The 24,697-nt window shown below is 38.9% G+C and overlaps 1 protein-coding gene across 6 annotated transcripts in view; it reads left to right on the top strand.

Annotated features, from left to right (window-relative positions):
• SLC9A9 (solute carrier family 9 member A9) overlaps window positions 1-24,697 on the top strand; it is a 711,221-nt gene that overhangs the window by 414,789 nt on the left and 271,735 nt on the right. For all 6 annotated transcript variants that reach the window (XM_040480405.1, XM_040480404.1, XM_040480402.1 and 3 more), the window contains 2 exons: window positions 1,257-1,362; window positions 21,464-21,552. In XM_040480405.1, the coding sequence (XP_040336339.1) occupies window positions 1,257-1,362; window positions 21,464-21,552 (195 nt within the window). The remainder of the gene's footprint in view (window positions 1-1,256; window positions 1,363-21,463; window positions 21,553-24,697) is intronic.

Here is a 24,697-nt window from a genome sequence, read left to right as displayed (position 1 = left end):
ATGACTTGTTTATATACCTAGGAGGTAGGTTACATGATTATCCCCATTTTCAGACAGGGAAACCAAGATACAAAATGGCTATGGAGCATAGCGAAGAAGCTGATACAGTGAAGTGGAGTTGGCTTCCAGAGGCTACACTCCCAACCATGGTGTTATTTTGCTTATTCTTGGCATTTTGTGCTTTCTAAAACTTTGCAAAAATGTTTTAAATATTCATCTCATTTTACTCTGCACACTTGGTGCAGATAATTCACATAGGATAGAAATGAGGCTCAGAGAGGTTAATATATTGCTCGGAAATCACACAGCCAGCAACTAGCAAAGCCAAGACTCAGACCTTGGTCTTCTGCCCCAGGGGTCATGCTTTTCGCTTCCCTGCCCTACTGCTAAACATCTCTTAATGTGGAATCTCTTTAGATTTTTTTTTCTTGAAGCATAAAAATGCCACATAACATATCATTATTTGTGAGGGCTCTTTTTTTTTTTTTTTTTTTTTGCCTAACTGTAGGCATAGTTGCGATGTGACCCTTTTCCATCGATCACCTATTCCTAATCGTCTTCCTATAATCCCTTCCCTGCATGATTTGGGTCACTATGCCTTTGCTCTATATGTAATTTATAGGCTATTTATTGACCAAGTGTCATCTCAGCCAGAATGAACCATCGCCTGCCAAAGGGCTTCTTGCCTGACCTAGAAATGATATACTTTTTCCCCTAGCCTACTTATACTAAGATGGCATGGGTATCTTCCCTATCACTGAATGTGAATGTTGCTCTGATCCTATTTCCATCCCCAGGAGAGGAGTCTTTAAGGTGATCTGTCCACGGCTTATGGCTCTCCAGGGAGCAGTGACCTCCTTTGGTGCTGACGTATTTGAAGCACCTCACCCTGCTTTACTCTCCATGGCTTTGTTTTGCCTCATCTGCTGCAGGCTCCCGAGAGGCACACCCCAAGGACCAAGGCCAAATTCAGGAGGTTTTGTACCCACAGTTAGGTGATTTTATCTTCTTAGTAAGACACCTTTTTTTAAATTGGAACACAGGTTTGCATTTTTACTGGAGTGTTCAGCCCCCAGTGAGGCATGAAACTCATGCTGGCCTTCAAAGCAGTCCCAGTGAGACCTACAGCCTCCCAGTCAGGTCTGAAAATCAGTGCTCTTCTTCGAAACCGATCACAACGAGATTAGTTTTCCTCAGCCAAGGAGGAGATTTCGCTTTCAAAGCATTTGTTGTTTCCCTTAACGTGTCTTTGTCACTTGACCAAATTTACCAAGCTGTGTGAGTTCCCTATGCTGGAAACAGGCCTGTTTTTCCTCCTGTCTTGGAGCGCCTTCCTGTCTGCTGAGGCTGCCGGCCTGACAGGTCAGTGCTGCATTCTGCACAGCAAATTGGATGCGTGATATGTGTATGTGCTCCCATGCGTATGCCTGCCTGACCCAGCAGGAGGTGCGATGGACTCTCTCCAAGATGGGTTTGTGTCTGAATCAGCCTTTGCTCGGTACCCTGGGGGAGGGAGGAGGATAATAACTCATCCATTTTGTATGCAAAAACTTAACGGAAAGCCTCCAAAATGCTATTTCCTCTTCTCTGTCACTGGTCAGGAGGGTATGTTAAAATCTACAAATGACTGATTTATAGAGGTGATGGACGACTTTACAAATGGAAGTCTACTCACACCGTGAAGGGGTGCACAAGTGCTTTGTAGAAAAGGGTGGTGGTTTTCCATTGGCTGCTAACAGCAAGTAGGCAGTAAAGGCAGCCGGCCCAGGGCATGCACATTTCCACCCACACCAGTGTTGAGAATCTTTGCATACAGAAAACAAAGAGCTAACGTGGCGGTTCTACAATTTAATATCTCTTACCATAGAAAGTTTATATATAGAATCCTCTGAGGCAGAGCAGTTAATAGAGAAAGGGGCAGTCTCTAATGTCCCAAGGGCCATGGATCCTGTGATCTGGATTCGGCAATCAGATTGCCTTTCTGCAACAGCAAGGATTTGCGCTTGGATAGCTGCAACGATTGGGTGCCTTTCCGTGTAGAAGAATCACTGTGGCTCTGAGTAAAATGTCAAAGCTGTTTCTCTCCTTTGGCCTAGTTCCCTGCTTCTCCCAGGTTTCAGCCCTTGATCCCTTGCTGTTCCCTACTGTTGTCATCTTAATTGACATTCAAGTGGTGAGATTCTTCACCCCACTCCAAGTATTCACTGGTAACAAGGTATGCCTCTCTGGCTATTTGCATTTTATTAGGTGGTACTTTAAGTCTAAATAATAATAAAAGTTGACATATACTGAAGGTGTACCATGAGCCAAGTGCTAGCTAACCACCTTTCATGCACATCCTTGCTCATTCACAGGACTCAGAGTTAGGGCCTACACCCAGGCCACTCAGCCAACAGTAAGTGATGGAGCTGAGATTTAAAACTAGGAGATTTGATTCCACAGTTAGGCTCTTGGGCATGAAGCGTTGCTATCTTGAATGAAATTCCATCTGTGGAGTATCAGGCAAGCCCTCATGAGAAGGAAGATATTTGGTGTCTCAGGAGCCTGCCTGGTCCACTTGGTCATAGATTGGTTTTGGCTCTCCTGTGAAATGCATGGCACATCTTTCTTGTAATGATAACCTGTTGTTCTGGACAGCTGACCCAACTTACTGCAGAGTCACAGGGGCCAAGCTATTCCCCACAACTTTGAAGGTGTCTATTGCTGATGCAGATAGCCACCCTGCCAGTTCTTAGGGTAGTGTATACCAAGGCTACATTACCAGAGTCCACCCTACCGGCCCTTATATCCAAATCACCACAACACAATGTTATGTTAGTGCCTTCCACTGTTGGTAGGGCGGTTGCTAAAGAGCTTATTCATTCCAGAGAAAAAGATCAATTGTGTCCCTTAAAATAATGAAGGTAAAAAATTTACATCAGCCATTCAAAATAATTCTGGTTCCCTTTTCTCCAGATTCTATGCCCTTTTCACTACTCAACATGTTGTAAAAGGTAAGCAAGGTTAACAATAAGAATACATATTTGACCTTCTAGAAAGGTAAAGAAATCTCTTAACTCACCTGCTATTTTGAAGTCTACTTTTGAACATTGTAATAAACACACACACCAATACCTAAAAATTGTTTGTTTTTATGTGTGAAAATTGTCTTTCTAGTTTCTGATCCATTTCAGCAAGATCTTGTTCTAGTAACTACTTAAAAGATTATAGTACTTGTACAGATTGCTGGGTTACCTGTCCATTTCTCTTTTGCCACCCTTTTCTACCTGATATCCTTATTGGATGCCACACAGACCACCTCATGGGATGGGTGAATGTATGTGTGGGCCATGGTAGTGGAAAGACCCAAATGTCCACAGCTGCACCCAAGAACACACTCACGTCAGAGAAGTACTCCAGATTAAGCAATGTGCCTAACAAATATTTGATAGAAACCAAACTCTAGGTGTAAGCATTTTCTACTGGCAAATACCAAGCCCAGTTAGTCTAAATTACTAATGTGTCTGTCTGTTTGTTTGTTTGTTTGTTTATTATTTAATCCTTGCCTATTTCCAGATTGGATTTGAGACAGTTCATAACATGAGCCATGCATATCATGGGACCATTTAGTTGAGAGTAAATACTCAAGTGCTTTGGGATAGAGTTTTTCTGCAAAATTAGACAGCTGTTCATTGCTGTGGTTTGGCAATAAATAATAACTCTGGGCTTTCTGGCAGCCAAAGCCAAAAGGGAAAGATGATGAGTTATACAGGAATAATACAACATTATAAAAGGAAATCATACTTATTTGTAAAAATGGGCAAACTTTTTTCCAGTACTAAAATTTTAGGAGAATTTATCACATGTATCCCTGTATAAGGGACCTTTGAACACCATAGGGGACAATATTTTTAATAATAGTTTAGGGAAGATGAACATGTATTCTTTATGTAGTAATTTCTCAGATCAACTTCAAAGAAAATCTGAGAGAGTGGCATCAAATTATAATTATCTAAGGGTGGGCACCGGGTGGCTCAATCAGTTAGGTGTCTGACTTTGGCTCAGGTCATGATCTCATAGTTTGTGAGTTCGAGCCCACTCCAGGCTCTGTGCTGACTGCTTGGAGCCTGAAGCCTGCTTCAGATTCTGTGTCTCCTCTCTCTACCTCTCCCCTGCTCATGCTTTATCTCTCTCTCTCTCTCAAAAATAAATAAACATTAAAATAATAATAATAAAAACAATTATCTAATGTTACTTCTGGTAATGATACAATCCTTTTAGTTGTAATCCACAAGTAAACTAAGATATTGCAAAGCTAAAATCTAGAAAACTTTCTAAAAAGTGTATAACAAATGAATATGTGACAACAAATATAAGGAACTAAGTGGAATAAGCTATTATAAACAGTTGATGAGTAACCATGGAGGTAACCAGCAATCCTGGGGCCTTGTCTGCATTCATGAACAACCCATCATGTAGGTCCTAGGGATGGTGCTTACATGCACTGGTTTCTCAGCAGAATTCCCCCAACCCTGACATTTCAAAGTGGTGCTCCAGGATGCCCACCAAGTGAGCAGGGTGCTAGGCTTGTCATCCCTACACTATCCCTTTTATTGGTTCCATCAATTGGGTTTTCACATAAGATTTCATTTGAAAAAAGGATTTCTGTTACTTTAAACAAAGTATGTCTGTTTTTCTACCAAATTAATACATAAACATTATAGAAAATTTAGAAAGTATAGATTCACAGAAGGACATGATATTTGAATTACCTGTTTTCTTACTCAATAACTATTGTTAATATACATCTAATTATATGCATCTAATTATATGCATATACATACATTTAATTAAATATATACATTCATGCATAATATAATTATACTTTTTAAGTTTGAAGTAACTTGCTTTTTACACTCAAGAATTTATAGTGACTATTTTTCATGACATTCTTCTCTATTATTTAATGGATGCTTAATAGGATATTCTATCAACTTGCCATAATTATTCTCCCCTCCTTTTGATTGTTTATACTTTTCAGTATTATACATATGATTGCCATGATCATCCTTATAGACTGATGTATTCATTTCTATTACTGGGTTAAAAGGAAGGCCAAAATCTTAATGTCTTGGAAAAATTAATCCAAATTATCTTCCAGAAAATTTGTAACCCTTTATACTTCCACAAACAATGAAAGAGACCTCATTTACTTACATCTTTACCATACGAAATCTTACCCATCCTTGCTAATTTGATAATCAGCCTCCATTTCATTGTGATTTACATTTATTATGTTTGTACCAAAGAAAGCATTTTAGTTTCATGTCATGGGCAATTTATATTTCTCCTTTGGTGAACTACCTATTTCTTCCCTTAGTCCTTTTTCCTACTGAGATGCTTATGGTTGTCACATTGAATTTTAGAAGCTTTTTATTTCTTTAAAAAATTAACCTTTTGACTGTCACATAAGCTATAAATATTCTCCAACTTGTGGTTTTATCTTTTAAATATGTTATATTTTGTTTGCTTAGTAAAGGAAAAAGATAGTATGGACATTTTTAAGTTTATGTGGTTAATTTTATCTCCTCCTTAAAAAGCCTAAGATTTTATTAATTTTTGCATGGAAAGCCCAAGTGTTTACAAATGATAATATGTACTTTCTTTTAATAATTTTATTTTTGCATTGGAATCCAACTGAAATTTGTTTTGATATGTAGTACAGGATATAGTAGGGACTTGATCATCTTCCTAGAAGGTTATCCATTCATCCTAACACCCTTCAAGTGTAACCTATGTATTTATGATATAATGTCCATGTCTGTAGGTACATAAATGTGTATGCAGGTTCTGGGCTTTCTATTGTACCACTGAGATTTTGGTCTTCACTGTTTTGATAATTTCAGGAGTGCCTGGGTGACTCAGTCAGGTAAGTGTCCAACTCTAGATCTTGGCTCAGGTTATTATCTCACAGTTCATGAGTTCAAGCCCTGAATTGGGCTCTGTGCTGATGGCCTGAAGCCTGCTTGGGATTTTGTGTCTCCTTCTCTCTGCCCCTCCCCCAGTGGTGCAAGCTCTCTCTCTCTCTCTCTCTCTCTCTCTCTCTCTCTCGCACATGCACACTCTCTCAAAATAAACGTAAAAACAGAAACTTAAAAAATTTACCCTTTACAGCTTCATTGTTCATTTTACTATCTAGTAGCTCCATCCCTCACCCCCTTTCCTCATTTCTGAGAGCTTCTTTGCTATACTCACATCTTTATTATTCCAGATGGACTTGAAAGTAACTGTTAAGTTTCAAGCAGAAAATAACTTTGGGATTATGATTGTGGTTGCATTAAATTTTTAGATTAATTTGAGAACTGGTGTTTTTACAATGCTGAGTCTTCCCACACAGGAATATGTTACATCTCTCCATTTATTCAAGTCATCTTTTATGATCCTTAGTAAATTTTTATAGTTGTCGTCACACTCCAACTACAAATTTCTTCTTAAGTACTTTTTAAACTATCTTATATTGGAGGGTATGCGGATGAATCAAAACTTCTTCCGTTATAGTTTTTAACTGACTACTGTTTGTTTATGTGCATCTAGACTTCCCTAGGCTATTCAATCTATTCCCTATAGTTCTGAAATCTAGAACTAGAGCTGATGGGTAGAATTAGGATTGATAGGCCAAAGTTACATCAGACTGTCAGATCTGTGAGGGCTGTATTAGCACCAAGAGTATGACTGAAGCCTTCTGGGCCCTCACTATCTTTTCAGCAATTGAATGAATGATTTTAGCTCAACAAGAGGAAAAATTTCCAAAATCTGAATAACAGATTGCTTTATAAGGTAATGAGTGACCTGTGCCTGATAACATTCTTAAAGATTGTATATGTCCACTGGTCAGTATATTCCAGAGCAGATTTATACATCAACTAAAGAATATATCAGAAATCACACTAATCAGAAATTTCATTTGCTTCACTATTAAGTTAAAATACAGATATATAGACCTGAGGAAACAAGAGCCTAGTTGAGAGGAACATAATAGACATACATTGATTTGGGCTACCATCACCCATTCTCCTCTTCACTGGTAATAGCATCCTGTTGTTGCTTAGAAAACTACCCCTCCTTCATCAGATACCATCTTGTTGATCAAAGTGTCCCAGCCTCCCCTGCCAAAGAGAATAGGGACATCTGAAGCAAGGTCAATCAGACACTCTTTGCCTAGGATGTGATCCTTTAAGGGAGATAGAAGGATGTATGATTGTTGGCACCTGTTCTTTCCAACAGCAAAGCCCTGTTGAAACCCCCTATTTATTCCTGACAAAGATTCCTGGGGCTGCCTTTGTACATTTTTTCTCAGAGCTATCACTCTTCCCTCCAATAAATTCTTTTCTGATGACAGTAGCCAGAATCAGTGTTTATTGCTTGCAAACAAAGAAACCTAAATGGTACAAGGGAAGGAATTATCCATGATGTATTTCCACAAAAGAAACTGAATAACTTGGTGACAGATCAGAAGGGAAAGAGGCTCAAAGACAGCGCAGCCTCTAGGCTAGGACACTTGGGACCCTCTTATGCCAGATGCACAGTCATAAGCAAACAAAAAGGATCAAGCTTTTAAAGACAGTTTGTGCAGTGTTCATTATCATTTTCGATTCAGCTTCTTATAAGATTCATTATGAACACTCCAGTGTGAAGGGAGCTTGCTCATTACCACATCTTCTGCTTTCACTTTCAGTTGTTACTAATTTGATGATGATCATTTGATTTATTTTGATTATCTTTTACTTCAAGGGCCACATTTGCAGCCGCCTCATCTCAGTCACTTGGAAATTGCACCTGCAAATGTTCAATAGTCATATAGAAGAACTTAGTTTTATAGAAACAAGTGGCTTTTAGACATGCAAATGAATGTTCTGATTTCTATTAGCCAGAAGTTTGGTTCTCTGCTGTTGGAAATATACAAGTGTAGTTTGAGAAAACTTTTATTTGGGAAGACTGGGCAAAATGTCAAATGCAAGGAAGAAGTCTTTCCAGAGAATGGGAGTATGTAGATAGAAATGGACTTTAGGGAGTTCTTTCAAGCCAGGAGAGCATAGAAAGAAGAGAATGTATATGGATGTGCCCACTCAACTTACAAAATCAGCCACTTAGGGATATGTCTCTGGTTTCTGGCTCTTTGGCTCACTTGCTGAGGGATTGGGATAAGTCATCCTATCCACTGGTATCTCAATTTTCTTTACTGCTAAGGTAAAAGGATTTTATTATTTTGTAATGGAAAGACATTGTACAGGTACAAAATGTGGCTTTTGAGTAAATACATGACCCCAAGGTGTTCTCTCTATGAGGTACCCGATACACATGCATACCTAATTTCTGATCAGGTAGAATTTTTCTTGTGCAGAGTTCTATTTTCTAAAAGTCATTAGGTTACTGAGCCATTATTTTAAATTGAATATTGAAAATAATTTGGCAGTATTTTTTATAGCATAATCTCTAATGGAATTGAATCCTGTGATAGAAGCTGCTTTTCAGTTTATAAAGATAACCAAAAAGCACAGCTGGACAGGTTGTTTGAGAATTCATTTTCATAATCTGTTTCCCAGCTGAGGCTTTGGGGGTCAGGTTTTTGCCAGAAGCAAACTTACAGGGACTGTCATTAAACACACGAAGAGTATGATTTCTAATGGCAACATTGACACCATGTCTAATGATTTCTCTGCTTCCAGGCACTGCTGTAATAAAAGCAGTTTCCATTTTTAGATTCCTAAGGCATATTTTATATCCACTGAAGGCAAAGGAGGGGGAGGAAGGCCACTGGCACACCTCATTTTCTTTTACAAAAAGTTAAACGGTATAGTTTGCTGTTTACTCACCTTAGAATCATCTCCATCTACAAAAAAAATAAAACATGTAAAAATCTGAAAGAAAAAAAACCAACTCCTGATTACTAAGTAATGCTATTGGGCTTTGCAGTCTGATTCTAGAGAGTAAGAAACTCTGAAAAACTTTTTAAATGTAGAAGGGTGAAAACAAATGATGCTCTGGCACATTTACAAAGGAATTAACCAGGATGTCTGAAGGCAGCACTCAACACACAAAAACATCAGGCACAACATAAACAGTTAATTCATCTCAAGCCTATCACCCAGTCATGTTCTCTTGTTGGTCTCAAATGACAAGGGCCTAATTACATCGTCATCATAAGGAAAAGTTGAAGCTTGGAAGCTAAGGTTCTGCTTATCTGTCAGGTCAGTTCTTGAAAGGCTTTTATAGGGTAAGTAGTCAGGAAAAGGAGAACTTGGGAAAGTCTTTCTCATTTACAATAGACAAGGAAGAAAGATTACCAAATGAAGTGACTGTTACTGGACATGTTGAGACTTTACTTGATCTAAGTAAGTTGGCTCATTACTTCTTACCTCCATCCTCTCTCAGCTTGGCAAAACTTTGTCTGAAACTCTTAAGAAGGTTTTAGCTTAGAGGTGGACGTGTTCCATTTGGCTTGCGAGTGATGCATTGCATGAATTGGTGGAAAATATATTTCTGGATCTCAGTAAATAAAACAAATCACTGGGAGGGGACTTGGTGTGAATTGTTTCTTAAAACATATCTGGCCAGTTTTTGCTTCTAAGGACATGTCATTAGCTGACATCTCTTTGCTTAAAACTGCTCATGCTTTCATATTGACAGAACCACATGAATCCATTTAATTAGCCAACAATTCACTAACACATGAAGTGCACTAAAAACAAATGAGTGTTTTCCAAGCCAAAAAATAAAGCCTGGAGGCTCAGAATATTAGGCATTCAAACTGTAGTAATAGGCACCCAAAATTCTCAAGGGGCTTAGTTAACCACACTGAACCAAGGGCAAACACACAATGTTGCCATCTCAATAAACACAGGTGTAAAGTGCGTCTCCTCGCATAATAACTCATTAACTCACAGCTGCACTTTCTTGAACTGAATAGCTCATCATTTCAATATTCAAACAACCTTACACATGTAACTTGAGTAGTGGACAAATTTACCCCTGTTTTCAGTCAATGTTTAATGTCTCCTCATGACCCCAGTAGGCATAGGGGAAAAAAAAGAAAGTTCTTTTACAAAACCCATTTTCTTCATAGGCATGTAGAAAATTGTCACAAAATAGATGGTACAAATATGTAACATGTAGGTGAGGGAGAAAGAAGAGTCAAGGATAACTCCAAGTCCCTATATCAACTGGATCAATGGTTTATTTCACCAAAATGGGGAATATACATGCAACAGAAAGAGACAAACAAAAATTACTTCATTCAAAAGTCTCCTAGATGCTACAGAAATGTGGAAACTACATAGAAGCGTATAGTGGGCAATTGGACATGGAAATCTTGAGTGACATTGTTCATTAGAGATTTAAGTGACTTTGGTGCAAATGTGCTAGCTGATTCCAAGGAAATGAAAACTGAAAAGAGGGTAAGCTTGATGAACACCAATGCTTGAGATGGAATGCCAGAGATATAAGTGAAAAAGTGTTTTTCTTCTTCTCCAGACCTCAGTTTAATTTGCATAAATACCCTCTGCTACATTTTGAAGGATATTTTTGTTTTAAATGGAAATTTATAAAACCTTGCAACATAGACAGGAAGTAACTCTTAAATGCATGCCTATACTGCATTGGAAAAAAACAGAAATAAGAACATAGATTCGTGCTGTTTTCTGTATTGATGTCCTTGTATTCCACAGACTCATGATTAATCTGCCAACTATGGTGTTGCCAAATATGGTGAACTAGACAGTAATCGTACTCTTTGGAAACTTGGAATCTTTCATATTCCCTGAAGGAGTTTTCCATTTCGTTAAATCTTTGACTTCTCAGTTCCAGGTTCACGTTCAGCAGTGGTGGTAGGAAACCTGTCAGAAATGTCTCTTTTTACTAGATCAAAAACAAATAAAAGTATGGCATGGAAAAATAACCCATCAACTTTAAAACCCCTCAGAGTACCATCTGAGAGCAAGACACATTTTTTCTCTCTCTCACTCTCTTTCTGTGTTCTGATAATATAATCAATATTTCCTGTCCGAAAATGCAATATTCTTCACTCTTAGAAACCCCTCAAGTCTGCATTTAATGTCAAAGAAAATCGTGCTCCTTGTGACAGACGTTTGTTTTTCCGCTTTTGTATCTGAGGGCTTCATCAACTTCTAATGAAAAAAGAACTACTGAATAATGTTATCAGTAACAGAGACTATAGGTGAAGATATTCTTGAATAAGAAAATTTAAATAGTAGAAGAAAATGGACCTGCCACTAATAAGTCTAGAAAAACATCTATTTGTATGTGAGAATCAAAAACTAATTTCTCTTGATTCTCTTTTCAAAGCAGATAAATGTTTTTTGAAACAGAGATTCTTTCTTCTGACCAACCTACATTTCTGTGCCTGATGTCTGTAGACACTGTTATGGGAGTTCGGGGGTGATACAAAGAGGGAGTGTAGACCAAGTCCTTGAGATCTAGGGAGACACCCAGTAATCTAGTTGACAGGAAGTCACAGTGAAGCTCTGGAGCCCCATGTAGTTCTTCAATCCGTATACACAGACCTTGAAGCAAATGTAAAAGCTGAACCACTCAGATCACAGATATTTAAGACCAGAAAGTGCTTAGAGGTCATCGAGCAGTGTTTGTCAGCATTTCTTGACCCTTATTGGCAAAAAAATAAAATAAAATAGCTTTATCATGCACCTGTCTGCACACAAGCATAATTGTTTGCCCACAAAGGTACTTACATACTTGAGAATACACAAAAATTCTAATTAAAAACTATGAAGTTTTTATATTTTCTTCCATATTTCAATGTGTTTTCTTATATACTCCAATTTGGTGAATACCATCTTTTTGAATTCATTGAGAAGACAATGGACCAGACAATGAATTTAAATTGCACAAGTCAGCCATCTAGTTAAGTGGATGAACTGTGACCACATCCCAGGTCTCTTGATGTCCAACCCAGTACATTTTTCCTTATATGATTTACAACCACACACTGAATCTTGCTCAGGTAAGCATATGTTTTATGTGTACATGTATACATATACATATACAATATTTAGTAGGACTAATGCTCTCTGAAAGGGTCCAAGAGTGGGAATCAAGGGGAACAGTGTACACGTCACTCCATTAACCAGAAAGTGTTAATTGTCCTATGAAAACTGATCTCAATGGAAAGAATTTACTTGCCAGCAGAATCATTATTTTTCCCAGAGAATTACAGACCTCCTCATGCTGTTCCCTAAATTTCTTTGCTTGCCAATTAATTTGAATTTAACTGTGTACCTCTTTGTGGTTTTTCAAACAGCTCTTTTAGCTAGTGTCATAAAGTATTGGTTCTAGTTCTTGTTTAAAATTGCATAAATGAGCCCCTGCAGCCAGCCCTTTAGGGATCTTGTACACCACTGTAGTCTCACCTTGCAGACAGTGAAAGGCAATCTTGTGTATACACATGAGTCAGAAAGTATTATTATTTTCTCTAGGCCACTTCTTGATTTCTTTCAGCATTACTTTTTATTTTAGATCCCAGATATTTTTTGAGCATGTTCCACCACCTGTGGACCCAGATATATGTACTTGATTCCATTCGTCATTGCAACAGGACCCCGTAAATAGAACTTGAATCCAAGATCTTAGGCATGCAACATAGCACTTGCATTTAGTGACTGCTTGTTTTTGCAGCAGAGATGGAAATAGAATGACCAGTTTTTACTTTTGTTGCAAAGGAAAATGAAATAATACTTGCCTGCACAGGATGGGCATACTGGAGGCTTCACATTTTTATGGATGCCAGGACTAATGAAACATGTAAATTAAATGCTTTTATGCTTATAGTAATTAGTTTGACCATTTTAAGAATACAGTGTAGGGGCACCTGGGTGGCGCAGTCGGTTAAGCGTCCGACTTCAGCCAGGTCACGATCTCGCGGTCCATGAGTTCGAGCCCCACGTCGGGCTCTGGGCTGATGGCTCAGAGCCTGGAGCCTGTTTCCGATTCTGTGTCTCCCTCTCTCTCTGCCCCTCCCCCGTTCATGCTCTGTCTCTCTCTGTCCCAAAAATAAATAAATGTTGAAAAATTAAAAAAAAAAAAGAAAGAATACAGTGTAATAACGGTTTCTTTTATTGTATTTTTTATTTAGAAAAATACAATTAATAAACTCAATTTGTATTTATTTCCTAACCTATGATGGAGTAAAACCTAAGTGTGCAGGTAAGCTGCATGCTTCTCATACATGCTCCACGGTCTCCTACCTCGCCCTCATCACTCACTTGATTTCTTTACTTCTGACCCTGCATCATCAAACTCTTTCTCTTTCAAAGCCCTAATGCCTCTGCATCTTTTAGGAAAATTTTCCCCATGTCTCTTCCACCTACCACAGCCCAAAAGAAATCATACCGTCTCAGGATTTCTGTTTTCCTGTCTCCTACTACATTATACCTGCTATTAGATGTCTTTGTGTACATGCTGTCTCTGTTAGGAGATAAAAAGCTGCTTGGGATGTCAGACCAGGTTTACTCATCCTTGTGTCCCCCATAGCCATAACCTGTGCTTTGCTCATTGAATGACCTCAGTAGACTAATAGAATTTGAGTAGATGATAGCAGACACCCAAGGTAACTTGCAAAAATCTGGTACCTTCACTGTAGTATTACTGAGAATTGTCTAAGTTTGGATTACTAGGAATAAGGAGTACATTTTCACTTGTTTTTCCTTGATGCAGGAGTTACTGTGGAAGAGATGGTAATAAATAATGATTAAGGGCATAGAATATGCAAGACATGTACTAGAGGCTTTGTACTTCTTTCCCGAGCAGTTTATTAAACCAGGAGTATTGTTGTGTCTATCCATGGAATGAGCTTCTCTAAGTTATTCCTTCTTTTCATGTCTTCTTCCTTTCATCTACTTCTAGTAATTGTAGTAAAACCTTACATGTACTTACTTATTAATGTTTAATTTATGAAGCATGTTAATATCCATCATATGGCTTTATACTCAGAACAGACCTGTAAGACAGATGGGTGCTATCCAAATAAGAAAAATTTTCTCTTAGATGAGTGAAGCCATTGGCCAACATTACTCTTTTTCTATCTGCAGCCATGAACAGAGAGTGAGGGGTACCTGGGCAGGATAAAGCCCTGATGGACCCCAAGCCCTGAGGGGCATGAACCATACGGTTACTTTAAAAATCCTTTTTTTTAAGTTTATTTATTTATTTTGAGAGAGAGAGCACAAGTAGGGGAGAGGCAGAGAGAGAGAGGGAGAGAGAGAATCCCAAGCAGGCTCTGCACCATCAGCATAGAGACTGATGCTGGGCTCAAACTCACAAAATTTTGAGATCATGACCTGAGCCAAAATCGAGAGTCAGACACTTAACTGACTGAGCCACCCAGGCACCCCTAGAACTCTTAATTTTACTGACCAAATCTAGTTTTTGTATGTTCTCTTTGACTATTTCTTTTTTCCTTTTTTTTTCTTTTTTCTTTTTTTTTTTTTTTTTAGGTTTTTAATTCTACTTTCTTTGGGTCCATTGTTATGTCTCTTATCTAGCTTCTTGAGGTAAACAGTCCATTTTTTCTTTTTCTTTTCTTTTCTTTTCTTTTCTTTCCTTTCCTTTCCTTTCCTTTCCTTTCCTTTCCTTTTCTTTTTCCTAATGGAAAGCATGTAAGACTGTAAACTTTCCTCTGAGTAATCTGGTTTTATCTCATTGGTGTTGATAAAGAATTTACTCTACACTTATTGCTGTTTATTTTACATGAGCTAAAATTTCAAATTTGATTTCATCTTCAATTTCATCTAGGAGAATATAGTTAAAAAGCCCTAATGGATACATTTTTTAAGGTATGGTTTTGTTAACTTCCAATTTTATAACATTGTGATCAAAGAATTTGATCTGTTTGCTTTTTCTTTGAGGGGGAAAGATTTATTGAACTATTGATAGTAACATGTACTATCAATTTTATTCCATGCAAGTAATTTCTTTTCACATTCTAGTATTGCTGGGATTAAAAATAAATAATCCCAAAATGAAAAAATTTTAAACTCCTCAAATGTCCATGAAACTGAAATAACTTCATAGAATCATGTCAATTCTAGAAAGTTATGCGAATAAAAATGGAGACTAAAATACAGATATAGAATTTTAAAACTTTTTTTATAGTTAGCAAAAGACATTTTGGACAGTACAAGGTCAAAACCAAGCCACAACAAAAGTGAATTAATTGATACTTAGTGCCAAAGTGTTGGTCAGAGATTTGCTTCTCAAAATGCAATGCTAGGACCAGTAGCACAGATAGCCCTGGTAGTATAAAATGAAGAATCATGGGCTCCACTCCCAGCCTATTGAAGCAGCATCTGCATTTTTTAAATGTTTATTTATTAATTTTGAGAAAGAGTGTGCACACAAGGGAGGGAGTCGCGGGGGGGGGGTGGGGTGGAGAGAGAATCCCAAGCAGGCTCCACACTGTCAGCTCAGAGCCTGATGTGCAGCTGGATCTCAGACACAGTGAGATCCTGACCTGAGCTGAAATCTAGAATCAGACACTTAAGGACTGAGCCACCCAGGCACACCCATAATCTGCATTTCAACAAGATTTCCAGGTGATTCAAATGTAGATTAACATTCCAGAGGCATTAGGTAAAGTTCTGAAATCTCTCTTGCCAAATTCAGATGCTTCAGGCCACAGATGCTCAGGCCACCTGAGCTTTCAGGTGGGATCAAGAAGCTCCTTTTTTCTTTTTTCTTTTCTTTTCTTTCTTTTTTTCTTTTTCTTTTTTTTTTTTTTTTTTTTTTTTTTTTTTGAGAGAGCAAGAGACAGGGTGAGTAGGGGAAAGGAGCTTAGGGAGAGAGAGACAGAGAAAGAGAAAGAGAGGGAATCTTAAGTAGGCTCCACATTGCCAGCAGAGTCCAACTTGGGGCTCCATCCATGACCCTGGGATCATGATCTGAGCTGAAATTAGGAGTCAGAAACTCAACCAAGGGAGCCACCCAGGCTCCCCCAAGAAGCTTCTGATATACGGAAAGGATAGTAGGGTCGCTGTAAATTAAGCACAGGCTGGGAACGAGAGGGACAAGCAAAACAGAGGGGTAAGAAACAGCAGTAAGAGAAAAGAAAGGAAGTGGGTTCCTCTGAGGTGAGCTGTGTCTGTCACTTAGACACAGACATTGGAATTCACCATTTTCAGTGTCCTTTGACCTGAAAGTTTGTGGTCTAAAGATTTAGAAACACTTTTTTTTTTCTATACCCAGGAGACTTCCTGAGTTTATCTTTAAACCTCATAGCTCTTGAAAAAATTTTTATGCTTAGAAGGTATGATAATGATATGTTTTAAAATTTTACTTTAGAAGAATTGCCTGTGTAAACTTAAAAGGATATTTGAAAATCTATAAATTTATCTTGTCTTTACCTTTTGAGAAAGTTGGGCTACCTCTACTAAAAATGTCTGATTCATTTGGAATCAGTATTAGTTCCTTGTCCTAAACTTTAAAAAAGGGTCAGGGGGGCACCTGGGTGGCTCAGTAGGTTCAGTGTCTGACTTTTGGTTTTGGCTAAGGTCATGATCTCATGGTTCATGGCATGGAGCCTCATATCAGGATCTGTGCTGGCAGTGCAGAGCCTGCTTGGGATTCTCTCCGTCTCCTTTTCTCTGCTCCTCTCCCACTTGTGCACCCCTCCCCACACTCTCTCAAAACAAATAAAAATTCAAAAACAAAAAAAGACTAAATTGAGGTGTTAATCCTAGTGAATTAATAAAGTAATATATAGGAAAATGACAGACCCACACAATTGGAGGATATCCAAACTTTAGGAAAAGAAATTTTTTCCACAGCAGCTCTGGCAGATAATCATTCAACCCAAACATTTCAGATCATAGGAAACTTCTCACACTTCAAGGCAGTCACTTCTTTGTAGGATAGTGCTCATATTTTGGAAAGATCATGTGACTGGAAATCAGAAGACACAAGTCCAAGTATAGCCCATGCCTCTCTAGTAGTTCTAGCCCTAACTTACTCCCTTCCCCCAAGCCTCTTGTTCTAATCTACTGGCTCAAACTCCCATCACTTTTTAAAAATGTCAATTCCTTCCATAAGTAGGAATGGAACTTGGCATGGCATCACAGCTGCCATTGACATCCCCTGTTGTCCCAGTCATAACAGGAGGATACAGGTTGGATCTTATTTCCAGATGACATGGCTTCAGTAGTTTCAGACAACCATCAAAGTTTACAATGAGAAGGGACCCACAAGTGAGGACTTGTCAGGATTCATCAGGAAAAGAGAAACCAACTAGCTATGCCCAGAGTTTAATGCAGGAGATTGAGTATACAGATGATAGATACCTGAAAAAACAGAACGGGGGCACTGAGGCAACACAGGTAGTAATTACAGGAAGCAAGTGTAAACCCTGGGCCAGGAGAAGCAAAGGGAAGAGAATCTAGAATTTCCTAAGAGGTAACTGCTGAAGCTGGGAACCAGACTTCTGAGTGGGGCCTATGAGGCTGGAACCAATTTCAAAAAGCTATGGAGAAGAACCATGGCTGAGATGCAACTGACAGGAGCAGCAAGCAAACAGGAAGGGAGCAAGGCCTTTCCCCTTCTCACATCCTAGCCTCCCTCTGGGACTCATATTAGCAGAGCTCAACAGGCTGTGGCAAAGGAAGATGTGGTCTGCATGGTCCCAGGCCCATATCACAGGGCAAGCACAAGAGGCTGGGTTTGGAGCTGAGACACTAGTTTACTGACCCGCATGAAGAGCACTTGGTGCCCCTCCCTCTCCTCGTACAGCTGAGAATCTGAGTTGCAGAGCATGTAAGAGAGTTGTCTAGGGCCCCACACAACAGTAGTACAACTAGTACTAACAGGCAGAGGTATGCAAAAATATAATGACAATTAAAATATACTTCTGTAAGGTAGAAAACTCTTAACTCTGAATTTGCTTACATGGCAGAGAATTTATAGATAATAGGTTTATTTAGATGAGACATTTTCAAAATATGTTTTGGCTTGTAAAAGTCATACTAATTACAGTAATTTGTGTGAGTTAATTAATTACTTAGGTATAGAATTATGATTATGTAGCTAATACTAAGGGTTAGATCAGCTTAGTTGTTTTAATTACAACACCGAGCATCTGGTCAGATAGGTACACTTTTCATTGTTTGTGTGACGTATCTATACACAGAGCTAAAAAAAAAACCAAAAAACAAACAAACAAAAAAAAGGATTAGCAGAAACACTGCCTGTTAGTAGTCTAATGGAGGCAAAGAAAGGAAAACCAATGAAGCTACTAGGGAAAACAAGATATCCAGCCATCTCAGATATGTAATCCTCATATCTCTATTTCCCTGGGACATCAGAAATGATATTTTTTCAGATGGTTTAAGATTACCTTAAAACATTCACAGATAGTCTAATATAGGCAGAAAAGCACAGGGAGTTTGTGAAATTGTGAATCTCAGCTCTGCCACTTTCAAGGTGACCTTGAGTAAATTACTTTTGTTTCTTGTTACATGGGAATAGGGATATTCATTAACTTATTCAACCACTCGCTGAATGCCTACCATGTGCCTGGCTTTGCTCAAAGGGTTAGGGACCAATGAATCCCTGTGTACTCCATGAGCTTTCCTTTGCAATGCTGGAAAGCAGAAAATAAACACATGAATATAGAAAATGTTAGGTGGCAGTGAATAATATACAAAAATAAAGCAAGATAGGCAAGTAGAGAATGATGAGAAGGACCATTTTTATAGAACGCATAGAGAAGGCCTGTCTGATAATGTAACATCTTAAGGGAGGGAGGGAACCATGTGGATATATGAAGAACAGCTTTCCAAACAGTGGGAACCAGAAGCTCAAGACACTGCAGTAGAACGTGCTTAGCAAGGATATAGTGTACAGCAAGGGGTGAGGATAGTGGGAGATGAGCTCAGAGATCTGTAGGAAGGGGAGAAGGAGGCAGGACTAGATCCTACAGGGCCTTTTCATCATGGAGATCCATTACAAAGTTTAGAACAGAGGACTGACATGATCTGAATTGTCCAAAGAATCACTCTGGCTGTATGGAAGCTAGACTGTGAGAGTCCCACAGTGGACACAGGGGGACCAATCAGGAATCTGTAATCTAGGGGGGAAAAAAGTGATGGTGGCCTGGAAAAGAGTGTTAGGGGAGGAAGCATTGAGAAGTGGCTGGATTCAGGTAAGTTTCAAAGGACCAGCCAACAAAATCACTGACTTACAGAGAGAGGAAAAGTAAAGGGTGATCCCAGAGTTTTGGCCTGAACAGCAAGAAGGATGGAGATGCTGTTACTGGAAAGGGGAAGACAGTAGGAAGAGCTGGTTAATAGTGCTAAGCCTGTTGTGAGGTAATAAATCAATGCAATAAATAAAATGATTTTTACAAAATGGTGCATTCTTGGTTCACTGTAGGCATTCAGCAGATCTTAAATCCCCTCCCTATCCTTTATAACACTTCTTTGTTACCACTTGTTCTCAGAATACATTTAGGTACTACCCACACGTACTCCCACCCTTTTTATTCACCACTTCTCCACAAATCAATATATATAATCAAAACATTTCCACATCAGTGGGAGGGTCAGCTAAACCTCACCCAGAAAAATCTCCAACAGACTACAGAATCAGCAGAGAGAGATAAATTATGTTTTTAAATAAAGAAAGAAAAATATTTGATAACAAAATAACATGCATGGCAATCTTCCTAGTGCCTCGAGTACCTAAAGTGCTTCAGTACCCTAAAAGTTTCTCTGGTATTGGTTGTTTTTTAATAGAATATTTGTGAAGAGTGACATATAATATTTTGTAAGCATCCTTTTCTTAGTATTTCTGAGAAGAGGCTAAGAAACTGAAAAGTTACCCAAAAATCTATAGAATGCTTACTGCATATATATTTCTTGGCAAAATTTCCTAGTCATTTTTATCCTTTTGCCTAAAATTTTGAAGCATATTAAAAGAAAATAAGTAATACAAATGTTTGTGCACTTGTACTAGGTAAATGTGCCATAGCAATATTTTATCCAAAGCCAATCCAAGAAATAACCGACGTATAAATAGAAGCATCCAGTCTAAACATTTTAAAAAATGCTTGGTTCTTTAAAATTCTTTATTGCAGATTCATTTGCGATGTCAGTATTCAGTTCACATATCTCTATACTCTTAAGAATCATCAGCATTTAATTTATGAGTGTTTTTAGTTGGAAAGATTCTGCTGCTTGAAATTCAATTCAATCCCCTTGGTCTGACTTGAGGAATACTTACATCTTGTGTTTTTCCCAAAGCCCTGCTCTACGCTCAATTTCCCATAATTAATAGAATATTTAATCCAAAGTAGAATGCCACCCCCACCACTTCCATACCCCAGCTCAGGAGGGATAACAGAGAATAACAGCCCAGAGACAAATGACACATCTGTCTCAGGGTTGCTACTCCTCTGTCCCCAGGAAACATCTAATGTATGTATGGTTTCATGTATCATTTAAAGCTAGGTATACTGGGGGCGACTAGATCGTTCAGTCAGTTGAACAGCCGACTTTGGCTCAGGTCATGATCTCATGGTTCATGAGTTCGAACCCTGCCTTGGGCTCTGTGCTGATAGCTCGGAGCCTGGGGCCTGCTTTAGATCCTGTGTCTCCCTCTTTCTCTGCCCCTACCCTGTTTGTGCCCAGTCAGTCTCTCTCTCTCTCTCTCTCAAAAATAAATTTTAAAAACTTAAAAAAAAAAAAAAAAAGCTGGGTATACTGATGGCTTAAGAAATAAATCCTGCAGCTAGCCTAGAAGCAGCTGAGAGCCCACTGTGGGTTGGAAACACACAAGAACAGACCAGCTTACCTGCAAGGAGTGTGCGCCTTGGATGTGCTCATGTGATTCTTCAGCAGCATTAACAGAACTCCCAGCTCTGTCAAGGAGGCATAGGGGCAAACAAGGACCTTTCTCTTGTGCTTGGCAAGTAGAGGCATCAGCATGAGCAACAAAACCCTTGTGGATTTCTTAGGTCTGTGATTCATGGTTTTTAATACTGTGTATGATAGGAACCTCTTCAGGTTCATCAGGGTACCCAGTGAAAAGCCAATGTTTGAGCGAATATGCCAGCATTTAGTATAAAGTGCAAAAAAAGCAGTTGGCACTGGCTAGGAGAAGCCCAGAGTTGATTATATAGTCTTTTGTTCATGTTTCTCCAAGCATAACTTTTTTAACTCTTGACAAGAGAAGAAGGTACTTCTTAATTCTTTTCTTTAGGTTAATCCTGTAAGACCCATGTTTAAAATAAGTAGCAAGGTATACCCCAATATAGGATCCTTTTAATTTTAGAGACTATTACGTCATGGCAATTGTTAGAAGTAGCTCTACTGACACCTAGTTCATCTTCATCTAGCTGAGGTGGCCCTACCCTTTGGCTTAGATGGCAGAGAAAATTGGTTTTGACCAGTATGTTTTTCAATTTCAGGAATAGTCGCTGTTCTTTTCTGTGGAGTCACCCAGGCACATTATACCTACAACAATCTGTCATTGGATTCCAAAACGAGGACTAAACAGGTAAAAGAAAAAATTCACTACGGGCTTTGTCTCTTTTCACAGTGTAATGGTTATGTAGCAAGTCTGCCAATGCACTTGGAAAGAATTTCATTAGCGAAGGAAGAAAGTATGCTTAAGGCTTCATTATAGGTTGGATATTTATAGATTTTTTTTCCCTCCAGGATAACCATTAACAATTCTCTTGGTAAGCAAAAATATAGTTATAATAGTCTCTCCCTCCTGAGAAATGTGGAACATAGACTGTCAGTCTTGAAGATGAAAGGCCCACAGTCGGTAATAATTCACAGTCACTTACATCTAAAAGCATTATAAAGCATGTGAGATTGGGTAGTTATACAGAGAGAAGGAAATGAAGAAGAATAAAGAAGTGATGTTTGGTCTTTAATTGGGTGCTTTTGCTACTCCGTAAACTCAGCTGCCAGTTGTCACACTAGCGGAATGTAGCTTCCATATGCCAAAAACACATGTGTTTGGATATAGATTCCTTACACAAATATGTGCTGCACAGCCCCTCTGTGCCAAGCACTATGCTAGGTACTAGGAATAAAAGGACATGGGATATGACCTTGTCTTTAAGATGTTCATTATCAAGTCTGTTGATGAGGGTAAGGACGTGTAATGAACAACTAATTATCCACAGTGTGATATGGACTGTGATAGAAATATCTGTATAGTGTGTTTGGGGAGCATTCAATAGGGCATCGTCTTGTAGCTAGAATTGGGAAGGTGAAGAGAAAGTTTCCAGAGATGATATCTGATCTTAAGCTTGAAATACAAATAGAAGTTAATTAGGTAATCATGTGGAACCTAGTAGGGGGTGGGAAGGCAGTATGAAGGGCATTTGAAACCAAAGTTGAGGGTGGACAAAATCTCTGAAGCAGTTGATCAAAGCACTGTCACTAGTTCTGTGTGGCTAGGGAATGGGGTAAGGCTACAGAGAGGGTTGAAACCGTAGATAAAGCCAGAGACCAGTTTATGAAAGGACTTTCATACCTTGTGAAAGAGTGTTTTGACTTTATCCTAGAGGTAATGGGGAGTGGCTTAAACAACAGAAAAGTATTGTCTGAGAAATGTAGAAGTCTAAGATCAAGGTGCCAGCAGGATTATTTCCTTCTAAGGGCCGTAAAGGAGAATCTGTTCTATTCCTCTCTCTTAGCTTCTGGTGGTTTTCTGGCAATCTTTGTTATTCTTCAACTTGTAGACACATCATCTTGATCCCTACCTTCATGTTCATGTGACATTTTTCCTAAGAGTGTGTCTGTCCCCAAATTTCCCCTTTTTATAAGGACACCAGTCACATTAGATTAGAGGCCCACTTTATTCTGGTATAACCTCATTTTAACTCAACTAATTATATTTTAAATGACCCTATTTCCAAATCAAGTCATTTTCTGAGATATTGGGGGTTAGGACTTCAACATATGAATTTGACAAAGGGTAGGGAGTTGGTGTTGGGGGGGGTGGGGTGGGGTTCAGCCCATAACAAGAAGTCACTAATGTATCTTAAGCAAAGTAATTTTAGGATAAGTGGTGTTCCATTTTAGAAACATCACTCTGGCAAAGAAGGGGAGCATGGATCAAATGGCATTTGTATTAGTTACCTTTTGCTGTGTAACAAACAACCATACAACCTAACTTCAGTGGCATTCAAAAAGAAACATTTATTTTGCACACATCTGCAGGATTTAAGTCTAAGGTGGGCTTGGCTGGGGCATGTGCCAGTGCCACCTGTCATTCTTCTCCTAGCAGAAGAACAAGCCCCAATGTGCAAGTTCATTTCAAGCCTCTGCTTGCATCACATTTCCACATCCTACTGGCCAAAGAAAATCACATGCCTGAGCCCAAGGTCAAGAGACTGAGCAGGTCACCAGCCCACAGTGGGAAAGCACTACAAGGTTATATGGTAAGGAGTATGGATATAAAAGAATAATGAAGAATTGGACCAAAATATAATCTACCCCAAAATGCAAATGGAGGCAGAGAATCTTCTATAATAAGCTCATCAGTGCTGAAGATACCTGATGTGATATTGGGGCAGTGGGAGTGGGGGAAGCCAAAGTGACATCTTAGCAAAACCTAAATAGGAGTTTTTGAAGACTTACCTTAAAGCTCTCTAAAATAGTTAATTGTTTTCTTCTCTTTCTCTTTTCATGTCCCAAGCTCAGCTGGACCTGACCCTATCTCCTGCCTCCCCAGGGACTCTGCAAGGTCACCCTTCCCCCTCTTACAATCAGAGGAATCATAAAGATACAATTAGAGACATTTTAAGGACCCACAGTTTTTAAAAATGAAGAAAAAATGATACCAATACTTAGAAACTTCCGGTATAGGAATCCTTTTAATTATAGAGACTATTGCATTCCCTAGGGTTTAAAGGGAAATGCCTTGGGCTGGTTTTTCCTGACCTTGTCTGGTTCTCTGAGCATTTGTATTCTAGGGAACTGAACTCTGGTTAGGGACTCGCACTTTTAAGTCATGCTCTCTAGACTGCTCAGCAGAACTTCAAAGTTAACTCATCCCATGGCGAGATAGCAACCCAGCACCTAGGGGAGACAAAGCCAAAATCAGTGCCCCACAGACTTCTGTTCTCCTCTGAATGACTTGACAAGCACTCCCTGATGGACTGCCAACATCCTTTCTTACAGTACTCTTCTCTAAGAAAGGGGATTTTTACAAGTTCATTCTTTAACATCCAGGTATTGCATCCCTCCATCTTTGTTTCCCCCTTTACCTCCTTGCCTGGGTGCCTGATTCATAGTAGAAACTTAATGAATGCCTTCCTTTCCCTTCTCATACCTTTCTTCATTGCTTTTCTCTCAGGATTTGTCATTTTCTACTTATTTTTCTTTCATAATATATGCATATCTAGCATATGTACATATTTTGAACACACATGCACGCACACGCTCACATATTCTCCACCCTAGTGTACAGTCTGAGGTCACCACTTTGAAAGAAATGAGATCCAGCCCTTTAATTAACTTCACAGATAAGAAGTTCTTGGCCACATCTGTAGCAGTGTAGCAAGCGAAGTTCAAACTCCATGTGGGAAACCAATTACAAATTGTAAAGAAAGGCTGAGGCAGGTATTATAGAGGTTACCAGTATTTCCTTTCTGCAACAGGGAAAAATTTGTAAAATATTA

Source organism: Herpailurus yagouaroundi, unplaced genomic scaffold (genome assembly GCF_014898765.1).
Source record: "Herpailurus yagouaroundi ecotype Mexico unplaced genomic scaffold, PumYag 159, whole genome shotgun sequence".
Lineage (NCBI taxonomy): Eukaryota > Metazoa > Chordata > Mammalia > Carnivora > Felidae > Herpailurus > Herpailurus yagouaroundi.
Note: the sequence above shows the minus strand (reverse complement) of the source record. Positions and strands in the feature narration are given on the sequence as shown.